This window comes from Dromiciops gliroides, chromosome 3 (genome assembly GCF_019393635.1).
Source record: "Dromiciops gliroides isolate mDroGli1 chromosome 3, mDroGli1.pri, whole genome shotgun sequence".
Lineage (NCBI taxonomy): Eukaryota > Metazoa > Chordata > Mammalia > Microbiotheria > Microbiotheriidae > Dromiciops > Dromiciops gliroides.
Window position 1 is genome coordinate 619480221 of NC_057863.1, and position 12422 is coordinate 619492642.

The 12422-nt window shown below is 43.9% G+C and overlaps 1 protein-coding gene across 1 annotated transcript in view; it reads right to left on the bottom strand.

The window, feature by feature from the left end:
• Positions 1-12422, bottom strand: part of FHAD1 (forkhead associated phosphopeptide binding domain 1) — a 185129-nt gene that overhangs the window by 44698 nt on the left and 128009 nt on the right. Inside the window, exons 19-22 of the mRNA XM_043996552.1 lie at positions 6229-6298; positions 4585-4691; positions 2505-2674; positions 2065-2154 (exon numbers count right to left, since the gene is read on the bottom strand). Of these exons, the coding sequence (XP_043852487.1) occupies positions 2065-2154; positions 2505-2674; positions 4585-4691; positions 6229-6298 (437 nt within the window). The remainder of the gene's footprint in view (positions 1-2064; positions 2155-2504; positions 2675-4584; positions 4692-6228; positions 6299-12422) is intronic.

Consider the following 12422-nt stretch of genomic DNA (forward strand, 5'->3'; position numbering starts at 1 on the left):
TCTCCATCATATCATCAACTCCCTCTCTTCCCAAACCACAACTAAATTTACGCTACAGAGGATAGGGATTGGGGCCACCACCTCTAATTAATTCAGATGAGTATTTTCTTTTTTCTTTCCTCCCTTCCTCCCTTTCTCTTGCTTTCTTTCTTTTTTGGGGGTGGGGCAATGAGGGTTAAGTGACTTGCCCAGGGTCACACAGCTAGTAAGTGTCAAGTGTCTGAGGCCAGATTTGAACTCAGGTCCTTCTGCATCCAAGGCCAGTGCTTGATCCACTGTACCACCTAGCTGCCCTCTCAGATGAGTATTTTCTCTGTAATTTACCTACAGTTGCCTAGAACACTGGAAAGTTAAATGACTTGTCCAGGTACATGTGTCAGAGGCAGGACTAGAACTCAGGTCTTCCTGGCTTTGAGGCCAGCTCTCTGGCCACTCTACAAGTCTATCTCCATGTTCTCTGTGTTCTAGACAGACTACACGCATCACCTTTTCTTCTCCTTTTGTCCTCTCTTGCTTCTGTCTTTGGTCATGGTTTCTACTCATAACTGGAATGGATTCTCTCTCCCCTTGCTTCCAGCTAACTCCCCTGTTTCTATCTTTTGTCATCTTTCCTTCCTTCGAGGACCAGCTCAGGTGCCACCTTCCTTCCATGAAGTCTGCCCTGATTTTCTTAATTAAAAGTGATTCTTGGGGCAGCTAGGTGGCGCAGTGGTTAGAGCACTGGCCCTGGAGTCAGGAGTACCTGAGTTCAAATCCAGCCTCAGACACTTAACACTTACTAGCTGTGTGACCCTGGGCAAGTCACTTAACCCCAATTGCCTCCCCCCAAAGTGATTCTTCTCTTCTCAAATACTTCTGGGACACTGTTGGATTTGCTCTATGCAGGTCAAAGAATTGTATCATAGCCCTTTAAGTACATGTCTCCTCCCCTCCCCATGTCACTGTCATTATAAATGCCTTTGGTCACCTCTCCCTTGTTCCCTTTCCTCCTTAAGTGACCCCCTTGAGGGTGGTAGGGCACTTCTCATCTTTGCATTCTCAGCGCTGAATAGTCAATGCAGCAAGTCCTCTATGCACTAGGTGCTGGAGTATATACTATGACAAAAAAAGATGTAGTGGTGGGATAGTGGGAAAAGCAATGGATGAGGATCAGAGGGCTGACGTTCAAATGCCCCCTCAGTCACCACCCATGGGACCCTGGGCAAGACAACCTCTGGGCTCCCATCTCTTCAGCTGTAAAATAAGGAGGTTGTACAAGATAGTCTATTCGAGGTCTAGCACCCTGTGATTCTTTTCTGAATGTCAGTTTCCTTATCTGTGAAATGGGCTGGGGGTTTGGAGTAGATGATCTCTGAGGTTCCTTCCAGGTGTAAATCAGTGATCCGATGAGCCTGTCCTTGAGATGCTTGAATTCTAGTGGAGGTTGATGGGGGAACAGAGAGAAATAATTACAGAATATATTGGAAATATCGCTGGGGGTGGGGGAGGGAGGACACTATTGAGGAGGACTTTCGATCTGGGGGCCATGAGCATATGTAGAGATAAATGTACATATATGTATATGTGTGCATGTATATATGCTCCTAGCATATATAGATAAGTGTAGAAATATATGTGTATCTGTATATCTGTATATCCACACACATCCACATACACACACATCTACATTTATCTATCTCTTTATTTATCTGTCTCTTTCTCTATAACTCTATATCTCCATTTCTATTTCTTTTTCATCTCTATATCTTTGTCTCTTTTTCTATCTTGAGACAACTGAATTTCAATATAATTGGTTTCCTTTGTCATATTCTGTATTGTATTTTATGCATTCAAAACAGGATTCTGAACAAGGTCCCACAGGTTTCACCAGACTGCTTAAGGGCAGACACGACAGAGAAAAGGCTAAGCACCCCTGAACTTGGGGGATCAGGAAGAGCACAGGACTTCTTTTCTGTGACTGTTGAATTCGACTGAATGGATAGCGATAGAAATCACTAAGGGAGCACCCACTTTCTGTGCGTTTGCTCCCTCACCCCCCCCCCCCCATGCAGTGGCGCTACTCACCTCTTGGTTAAATATGTACAGGTCATTTTCAGCACCCTCCGCTTGTATCCCCACATCACACATGGTGACCTTTCTGGTTTCTACGGGGGTGTTTTTGCAGCTAGAGGGAAGGAGAGGGGCTTTTTAATGGGGAGCAACTGAATTAAGTTTAGGGGACCACAGACCCCTTTGGTGAACGCCACACCCTGCAGTCCCAGATAAGAGTGGACCCACCCAAAACTGAAGGTGCCTGATGTTCAGAAGAGTGGAAATTCCTTGAGTGCAGGAACCATTTGTTTTGATCTTTGTGACCCTGGTCACAGTAGGTGCTGTTCAGGAGACACCTTCCAACTTTCCCTTGCCCTCGGGTGTGTTGGTGAGCTCAGAGGGGACCCTCCTTAGAGTTCCGGGGATTCCATAGTGCTCTGTGGGGGGCTGTCCTCCACAGGGGCTTTGGCTATGGGCACGTACCTTACGTGAGCCTTTAAGGTTTCGATCTCTTTGTTCTTCTTCTCCATCAGGCTGGACATCTGAATCAGCTTCTCCTTCAACACGCTCAACTCATGCTCCTGTTGCTGAAGCAGGAGGAGATTCTGCCCCATCTCCGCTTTTAGATTTTCATCAAACTCAGCTGAAAGGCACAGGAAGACTCACACCTGAGAGCTGATGGCTGGTGCTGGGAAATCCACCCAGCCCACAATAACAGTGGGCAGAAATACATCCTAAAGGTCATTCAGAGAATCATAGAACCCAAATCTAGTGCTGGAAGGGACCTCAGAGGTCACTTGGCCCAACCTCCTCTTTTTCCAGGTGAGGAAACTGAGGCCCAGGAGGGTTAAGTTATTTTATCAAACGCCTGGAAAATTTGGTTTTCTTTCATACAACTGAAAGGAAAAGTCGCTTATATTGGGTGAGTCCAGCCTGAAACGATCTGGGGGATTTTTTGTAGGAGTAAACCCTGACTAAGGTCCTTAGTTTTTGGTCCTTTCCTAAAGAGGACCATGACATCCGGGGGATGTCATAACTTGTAGTGAATTGGATTTAAGGGAGGACTGTACAAGGTCATGAGCCTCGCTCTCTCCTCCAGAGCCATCTGGGTCCAGTGGCAAGACATATCAGGAGCACTGGAGATGGCCCTAGATGTTTAAGGCAATTGGGGTTAAGTGACCTGCCCAGGATCACACAGCTAGTAAATGTCTGAGGTGAGATTTGAACTCAGATCCTCCCAACTTCAGGGCGAGTGCTCTTTCCACTGCACCACCTAGCTGCTCCCCCCGACTCAGGAGACCAAAGCTCAGAGAATGTTTGAAAACCACAAAGTTGAGTACAGGGGAAAAAGCAATGGCTGGACACCACCCCCTTCCATCAATGATGACAGCCTTTCCCTTCAACCTAATCAGGCCCTCTCACTCCTGCCCACGTGGCCTTCTGGCTTTGTCAGGGTTGAAGGAAAAAAAAGGGGGAAGAAATATGGAGGAGAAATAGATGGAAGCAATGGGAGAGGAGGGGCATGCAGTAAGGGGGGGGGCAAAGGTCCGATCCAGAGCCTTTGGCATCAGCACAGAAATGGGGGAGCCCTATTCTCCCTGCTCCTCCTCACTCCTCCAACTTGAAGAACTGGTTTAACCACAAGGTACAAAATGTTGGCTTAAAAGCAGAAGGTACATTTCACATACTCTCTCTCTCCCTTAAAAAGAGCTGGATCTTAAAACAAATAAAACCATCGTGTCTGAACCAGAGGGATGGTCTAACAGCTTTTAAAGCCTGAAGGTCTGTGAGGATTGAGCACAGGCCTTCTCTCTGGACTTCACAAAGATCCTACTATACTGTGATTTATAGAGCTGCCTCAAGCCTATAAGATAAGGGCTATGTCAAGATTTCTCTCACTGTAGAATCTGCACCTAGAGGCAAAACATGACATTTAAAGCTGAATAGAAATTGTTATGAGAGAGACTTAAAAGATTGGAATGTCATAGCTGGGAAGGCCCTTAGAACACAGGATGTCAGACTGGGAGGGCCCTTAGAACACAGGATGTCAGAGCTGGGAGGGCCCTTAGAACACAGGATGTCAGACTGGGAGGGCCCTTAGAACACAAGATGTCAGAACTGGGAGGGCCCTTAGAACATAGGATGTCAGAGCTGGAAGGAAAAACAAAATATCAAGCCTTGAAAGGACTTTGGAACATAGGTCTCATATTGTACATATGAGGAAACTGAGGCCCAGAGAAGGGAAGCAAAGTTTATCTACAATGAGATGCTTCTTCCAGGAGTACTGGAAAACATCTGTAGTGTGGGTGTTGATGTAGGGGCCACATTCACTGCGGAGGATTTCCCCTCAGAACCCTCCGTCTCAGCGTAAGAGAACTTATACCCAAGGCTGCGTCAGTTAAATCTTTAGCCCGTGTCATACGATGAAGAGGAGAAAGCGTTTCCCCAATGACTTGTAGCTTCAGAATTTTCAGATACAAGGCTACTTTGCCTTTCTTTTTTCCTTGTGGCATCTTAGGATGTTCAGTGGAATGGTGGAGGGCACGGACACACCTTTTAATGTAGATATCTTGGCTTGGCCTTTGGAAAGGTCTGTTTTCAGGGCAATGATAAGCTCGTGCTGGGAGATGAGCTGTTTCTGGGCAACCATGAATTCTTCCCTGGAATCAATGAAACAGAGTTAGATCGGATCCAGTCCCATGTGGTTTCCTATGAAAAGGATCTGTCTCAAAGCAAGGTCTGGTAGACTACAATGAGAACTCTGTTTGACTTTTTTTTTTGGTGAGGCAATTGGGGTTAAGTGACTTGCCCAAGGTCACACAGCTAGTAAGTGTTAAGTGTCTGAGGCTGGATTTGAACTCAGGTCCTCCTGAATCCAGGGCCAGTGCTCTATCCACTGTGCCACCTAGCTGCCCCTTCTGTTTGACTTTTTAAACGCTTGATAAAGTCTTCCAAGGGGTGTGTGTGTGTGTGTGTGTGTTACTAAATAGTGCAAGTTATAGGGTACCATACTGGAAAAACATTGGGTAATCATTGGAAGGGAGGGCAGAAACCAAACCATTCATGGAGTGAAAGGGCTCATGGGACAGAGGATGTCAGAGTCAGAAGGTATCCTAGAATACAGAATGTTAAAGCTTAGAAAGGAGCTAGAACACACAACATCAGAGCTAAGCAGCAATTTAGGACATAGACTGTCAGAATGAAGGAGCCTTAGAATATGAAATATTGGAGCTGGGAGCAATTTTTAAAACTGGAATGGTTATGTCATGGAATTAACTCTCATACATGTTCTGATCAGGGATAGTAAAATTTTGATTTGACATGAGGGGATGTGGTCAGGAGGAGAAGTCTTACATTTCAGCTTTTGGGGAGGAGTAGATTTAAGACAGCTCTCTCCTTGAGCCAGAGAGAAGACAATGCTTTTATAGGGGGATAGATAGGGGGAAAGTTACAGCCTGGGGAGTGGAGATGCTTGGCCTAACTAGGGATTATTGTCAGCACCTGGTCCTAGTAAGGTAGTAAACAAATCAGTAAGGAAATAAGGCTTCCAATTAGGCTCCTGCTATAAATTTCAAGGCACCTAATTTTCTGAGTACCCTTGACATGTCTGTTTAGTTGTCTGGTTGATTAACTGCTTTGCTTTCCCAAAGGAAGAGTACCCTCTAAATGACTCTAGCAAGTTGAGCTTCCAACTGGGTCCAGGCTTCCCACTACAGTTGTAGAACCTAAGATACCAGGGCTGGGAGGCATCTTAGAACGTGGAATGTCAGTGCTGGGAGGGCCCTTAGAACACAGAATGTCAGAGCCGAGAGCACCTTAGAATGTATGCATCTCTGCTAGTGTTCTCTAGCTTTTCTCCACTTGTACTGGAATTTCCCTAACTAGAATGCTACTTCCCTGTGTGGGCAGCCCACGTTAAGGTTTTAATTTCTTCTCTTGGTGCACACACTCCTCGAAGGTAGGGACTATGTCTGATTTCTGTTGTTATAATGGAGCACCATGCCTTAATGCACAGTACCAGGGCTTAAATGTTTAATTGACTGGGATCCAAGAAAGGTTTACTGAATGAAACATTGAGCAACCTAAAACTTGGTTTACTTCTCACAGGTTAGTAAATCTTCTCATGGACTTGTGCATGACAGAATGGGGGCTCGAGCTAACATTAAAAAAAGTATAATTGCTCCTAAGGATACTTACATTAGATAGTCATACGACTTTCCAGTGGCAAGAGTCTTTAGCAAAGGATCTTTCTGGATTTCCTTTTGAACTATTAAAGAAATGCACAAGGATTTTAATCATCATACCAATCAAGGGATCAAACAGTTGGAAGATACCCCCGAGGTCACCTAGACTATCCCAGAGAAAAATCTAGACTCTCTAACATCTCTGATAATTGCTCTTCCAGTTTTTGCATGATCTCTAATGAGGGGGAAATGACCATGTCCTCAAGCAGCCCAACTGACTTTTTTTTTTTTTTTGCAGGGCAATGGGGGTTAAGTGACTTGCCCAGGGTCACACAGCTAGTGTCAAGTGTCTGAGGCCGGATTTGAACTCAGGTCCTTCTGAATCCAGGACTGGTGCTTTATCCACTGTGCCACCTAGCTGCCCCCCCACCCCCAACTGACTTTTGGACAGCTCTTGTTTGGAGGAAGTTTTTCCTTAACATTGAGCCCAAATATCTGCTTCTCTACAATTTTGCTCCAGTGTTCTCAGTTCTTCCCTTTGGGTCCGATCAGAACAAATGTAATCCCTCACCACATGAAAATCCTTCAAGTATTTGAGGACAGTCATCAGTCCCCTCTCCTTGCCCCCAACCCTTTTCTTTTCCAGGCTAAATTATCCTAATTTCTTAGGGAATGATGGCCAGTCTTCTCACCACCTAGTTGGCCTCCTCTGAAGTGTCCTTCCTTAATAAGACGTGGTACCTAGAACCAATCACAATTTCCAAGATGTGCTATGATCAGGGAAGAGGACAGAGGGAGTGCAGCCTCCTTATTCCTGGAAGCCATAGCTCCATCCCCCATATTCATGTTGTAGCTGGGGCTGGGAATGGGGTTGGAAGGAAACTGATCCTGCTCTAGCTCCAGATGGGCTACTTCTGGCAATGAAGCCTAATGGTTGGTGAAAGCAGGTGCTGAAGACAAGGTATTGGGAAAAAGTGTGGGCAAGCAGATATATCTTGAGGGTCAAATCCCACCAGGGTATAAACAACAGACCAGTAAGTCCAAGCTGTGGCACATGATCAGGAACAGATGAATGAGAAGAATGTCTATAAAACGAGCAAAATTGGTGACTCCTCATCTTACAGGATTGTTCAACCACAACAAGCATTTATCAAAGGTTGACTGTGTGCCAGGCACCATGCTAGGTGCTAGGGACACCAAGACAAAAAGGAAACAGTCCTTGCCCTCAGAAAGCTTATGTTCTGTTATAAAGAAACAATAAACAGAAAATATATGCGAAATAATAGAGGGAGATGCTAGCAACTGAGACAGCAGGGGCCTCATGAAGAAGAAAGCACTTGAGCTGAAATTCTGAAGGAAAGGAGGGATTCTTTTTTTGTTAAATAAATTTTTATTCATATCATTAGTCTTTTTATTTTTTACAAAATTTCTCCCATTTAACTCTTTCCCTTCCCTCTCATAGAAAGTAGCTTATATGACAAATGATTTTTTTTAAAGAGAGAGAGAGCCCCCCAAATGAACAATATTATGAAAAGGTCTGAAAATATGTACAATGTCCCAAACCATGGAGCTTCTATCTTTACAAAGGACTGGGGGATGAAGATGGCTTCTCCTCTGTTGAGTTTGGAGCCACACGTGGCCTTTGTAACATTGCAACATCCACTGTTGATGGTTTAGGGCTTATTCTTTCCATTTCCACTGCTGGAGTCATGGTTTATGTTGTTTTCCTTGCTCTGAATCAGGTTGATTTACTCAGCCTTCTTTATTCATCACATTTGTCATTTCTTTTCTTTCTTTCTTTCTTTTTTTTTTTTTTTTTTTGGTGAGGCCCAGGGTCACACGGCTAGTAAGTGTTAAGTGTCTGAGGTTGGATTTGAACTCAGGTCCTCCTGATTCCAGGGCCTGTGTTCTATCCACTGCATCACCTAGCTGCCCCCACATTTATCATTTCTTATAGCACAGTAATTCTATCCTATTTGTGTACTGCTATTGGTTTAGCCATTCCCCAAATGATGAACACCTACTTTGTTTCCAATTCTTTGCTATCACAAAAACGGCTGCTATAAATATTTTGGTATGCATGGGAACTTTCTTCGTATCAATGGCCTGCTTATAGTTTAAGCCTAGTAGTGGAATTTCTGAGTCAAAGGGCATGGATATTTTCATCAGCTAAGGAGTTCTTTTCTAAAAATTTATGTTTTCTAGTTTATAGAACACTGGGTTATTCAGTTCCATTGTTTCTGATTCTCCTGTGTCCAGTCTGTTCCATTGATCTGTCTCTGTTTTTTAAAAATAATAAACATTTTAAATTATAGTTTTGAGTTCCAAATTTTATCCCTCCTTCCCTCTCTCCCTTCTTCCTCCCTCTCTCTGTTCTTTTTTTTTTGGTGGGGCAGTGAGGGTTAAGTGGCTTGCCCAGAGTCACACAGCTAGCAAGTGTCAAGTGTCAAGTGTCTGAGGCCAGATTTGAACTCAGGTCCTCCTGAATCTAGGGCCAGTGCTTTATCCACTGTGCCACCTAGCTGCCCACCTCTCTCTGTTTTTTAAATAGTATAAAATGTTTTTGACAATTGTTGCTTTCTAATCTATTTTGAAGTCTAGAAGTGCTATTCCCCCTTCGATCCTACCTCTTTTCCTTTAATATTCTAAGTTTTTTATTTCTCCAGATGAATTTTATTATTATTATATTAGGGCAACTAGGTGACAGTGTATAGAGTGCTGGACCTAGAGTCAGGAAGACCTGAGTTCCAATTTGACCTCCGACACCAGCTATGTGACCCTGAGCAAATTACTTTACCCTGTTTGCCTCAGTTCCCCTCATCTGCAAAATGAGCTGGAGAAGGAAATAGTGAACCATTCCAGCATCTTTGTCAAGAAACTCCCCCACCCCCACCCCAGGGTGTCATGAAGAGATGGATGCAATTGAAAACAACTAAACAAAAATTATCCTATTGAGTTCTATAAACCATTCCTTTGAAAGTTTTATTAGTATAGCATTAAAACTGTAAATTGGGGCAGCTAGGTGGCACAGTGGATAAAGCACCGGCCCTGGATTCAGGAGTACCTGAGTTCAAATCCGACCTCAGACACTTAACTCTTACTAGCTGTGTGACCCTGGGCAAGTCACTTAACCCCAATTGCCTCACTTAAAAAAAATTAAAAAAAACAAACTGTAAATTGACTTTGATAGTACTATCATTCTTATTACATTGGCACAGTCCAGCCACGAGCACTAAATATTCCTTCAACTGTTTAACTTACAGTTTTATTTATTTCAGGAGCATTCTATAATTGAATCTATACAAGTGGGGTATGTGTGTTTTGTTAAGTTAATTCAGAAGGTAGGGATTGTAAGAGGAGGTAACAGGGTCCTAGGTTCTGGTCCGGACCTCAGAAGTCATCTGTTCCAACCCTTTCATTTTACTGCTGCTTGGGGAGGTTAAGTCGCTTGCCCAAGGTCACACACTAGTAGCTAGCTACCTAGCTAGCTAGCTAGCTAAATAGATATTTAGATGGATATTAAGCACTTAGTCTGTGACGAGCACTGTGGTAAGTGCTAGGGGTGCAAATATAAGCAAGTCATTCTCTTCTGTGAGAAGCAACACATCAAAGGGGATTGAAGAAGAGAGGTCTAAGCTTATGAAGGGGGGGCATAAATGAGAGGAGATATAGCAACAAAAAGATGACATCTAGTAACCAATTGGCTATGGGAGGTGAAGGAGTGTGAAATTTTTTTTGGGGGGGGGCAGGGCAATGAGGGTTAAGTGACTTGCCCAGGGTCACACAGCTAGTAAGTGTCAAGTGTCTGAGTCAGGATTTGAACTCAGGTCCTCCTGAATCCAGGGCCAGTGCTCTATCCACTGTGCCACCTAGTTGCCCCAGGAGGGTGAAGAGTCGAAGATGTATCTACCTGAGTGGCGGAGAGGTTGGTGGTGTTCTTTTTTTTTTTAGTGAGGCAATTGGGGTTAAGTGACTTGCCCAGGGTCACACAGCTAGTAAGTGTTAAGTGTCTGAGGTCAGATTTGAACTCAGGTCCCCCTGACTCCAGGGCCGGTGCTCTATCCACTGCGCCACTTAGCTGTCCCAGTTGGTGGTGTTCTTAAACAAAATAGGGAGGGATAAAAGAGGGGAAGGGTTAGGGGAAAGATAAGGAGTTCTGTTGGGACATATTGAGCTGAGATATCTATGGGACATCCAGTTGGCAATGTCCAGTGGCTATGTGAGATTGGATTTCAGGGGAGAGAATAGGGTTGGCTATATAAATATAATGGGGGACTGGCCAATGAGGCCAGCCCTTATGAGCATACACAGAATGCTTGGCTGATGCAATCCCCTTGTCGACTTTGGAATGTGTGTGGATATTCTGGAATTGTTTCCAGTCTGCTATGTAGTGAAAAGGAGTCTCTGAGTGGCTTCCTAGCTAGAATTTGGGGTTCGTTCAAAAAGGACTAATGGATCAGAACCTCTTTCTTCCTTTGCTCCGATTTAATTTCTGCCTGGCAATGTTCGGGGGAGAGAAAGAGTCCATGTTGGAAGGGGAGAGGCCATGGGCCCTCCCCATCTGAGGTTGACATGTGGACCTCAGAGTTTGTTCTTTTGTTTTAGATGAAGGAGATAGGAGAGAGAGGGCTGGGAGTGGTTCCCAGCCTGTCCAGCATTAATGCCCTGAGGAACAAGAAACAGCCTTTAGGACACAGCCCAACAATAGCTAAGAGAGGGAGTCACCCAGTTTTCATGCCTAAGTTTGGACCTAAATTTTTGGGGGGGGGGGTGTAGGATGAGAGGAGAAGAACTAGAAATTGTTAAATCTGAGCCTAATCTTTTTAGAGATTGAGTTGTATGAGAGAGATGGTGTCTCCCAGGTATTGAGGGAAAAGTTTGAACTTTTGTTAAATATTTCTTTATAAAAGCTAATCAACGTTAATTGATTAAATGGAACCAGAGTCCTAGTCATTGGTGGTTAACAGTGGTGGGGAAGATATCAGAATGGGAGTTCGTCAATAGCATTAGAGAAAGACTCCCCAACCTCTCAGGGGTATCCCTAGAACCCTGAGGGGGAGATATAGCCAGTCAAGTCCTGGAAGAGGGAGGCAAGATCCAATTCCTATAAATAGATCTAACAATCAATCATCCACTTTGAAATGATACTTAAGCCCATGGGAACTGACAAGATCAGGAAGAGAGCATAGAAAGAGAAGAAATGACCACCTAGAACAGAACCCCAGGCTACATGCACAGTTAAGGGGCGGGACATGAACAATCATCCAGCAAAGAAGATGGGCAAGGAAGAGCTGGACAGGGGAGATGAAGCAAGAGAGAGCAAAGTCATGAAAACCCATAGAGGAGAGACCATCTAAATCAAGAAAATGATCAATAGTGTCAAATGCTTCGGGGAAGTAGAAAAGAATGAGGATTGAGAAAAAGGCCATTCAGTGTGGTCATTAAGAAGTCAGTGGTCATTTTGGAGAGAGTGGTTTTAATTGAATACCAATATTTGAAGCCAGATTATGAGGACTGAGAAATTAACCAGATGATGGGAAATGGAGGTAATGAGCACCAGAGGCTTTTAATGAGATAACATATGTAAAGCACTTTGCAGATTTAAAGAACTATGTAAATGCTAACTATCATTCTTATTTTCTAGGACTTTGGCTGTGAAAAGAAAGAGAGAAATAAGATAATAGCTTGAGGGAATGGAAGGGCTAAATGAAGGTTTTTGTTTTTATTTTAAGGCTGGGAAGACCTTGGATATGAAGACCCTGGGTATGTTTTCAGATATCAGAGAAGAAGGCAATCAAATAGTCAATTAAATGTTTATCTGGTCCCTACTATGTGCCAGTCTTTTGGGTTACAAGTACTGTATAATGAATGAGGCAGTCCCTACTCGTAAGGAGTTTACATTCTTTTTTTTTTTTTTTTTGCAGGGCAATGGGGGTTAAGTGACTTGCCCAGGGTCACACAGCTAGTAAGTGTCAAGTGTCTGAGGCCGGATTTGAACTCAGGTACTCCTGAATCCAGGGCCAGCGCTTTAACCACTGCGCCATCTAGCTGCCCCCAGGAGTTTACATTCTAATGAGAGAAATAATAATAAGTGTGAGAAATGATTATTTCTCACATGTATTAATAACTAATTACTGAATCAGAATTAAGGTTTTTCCCTCTTTCTACTTCTTCCTCCAGAAATCTTTCTCATAGATTTACCCAGCT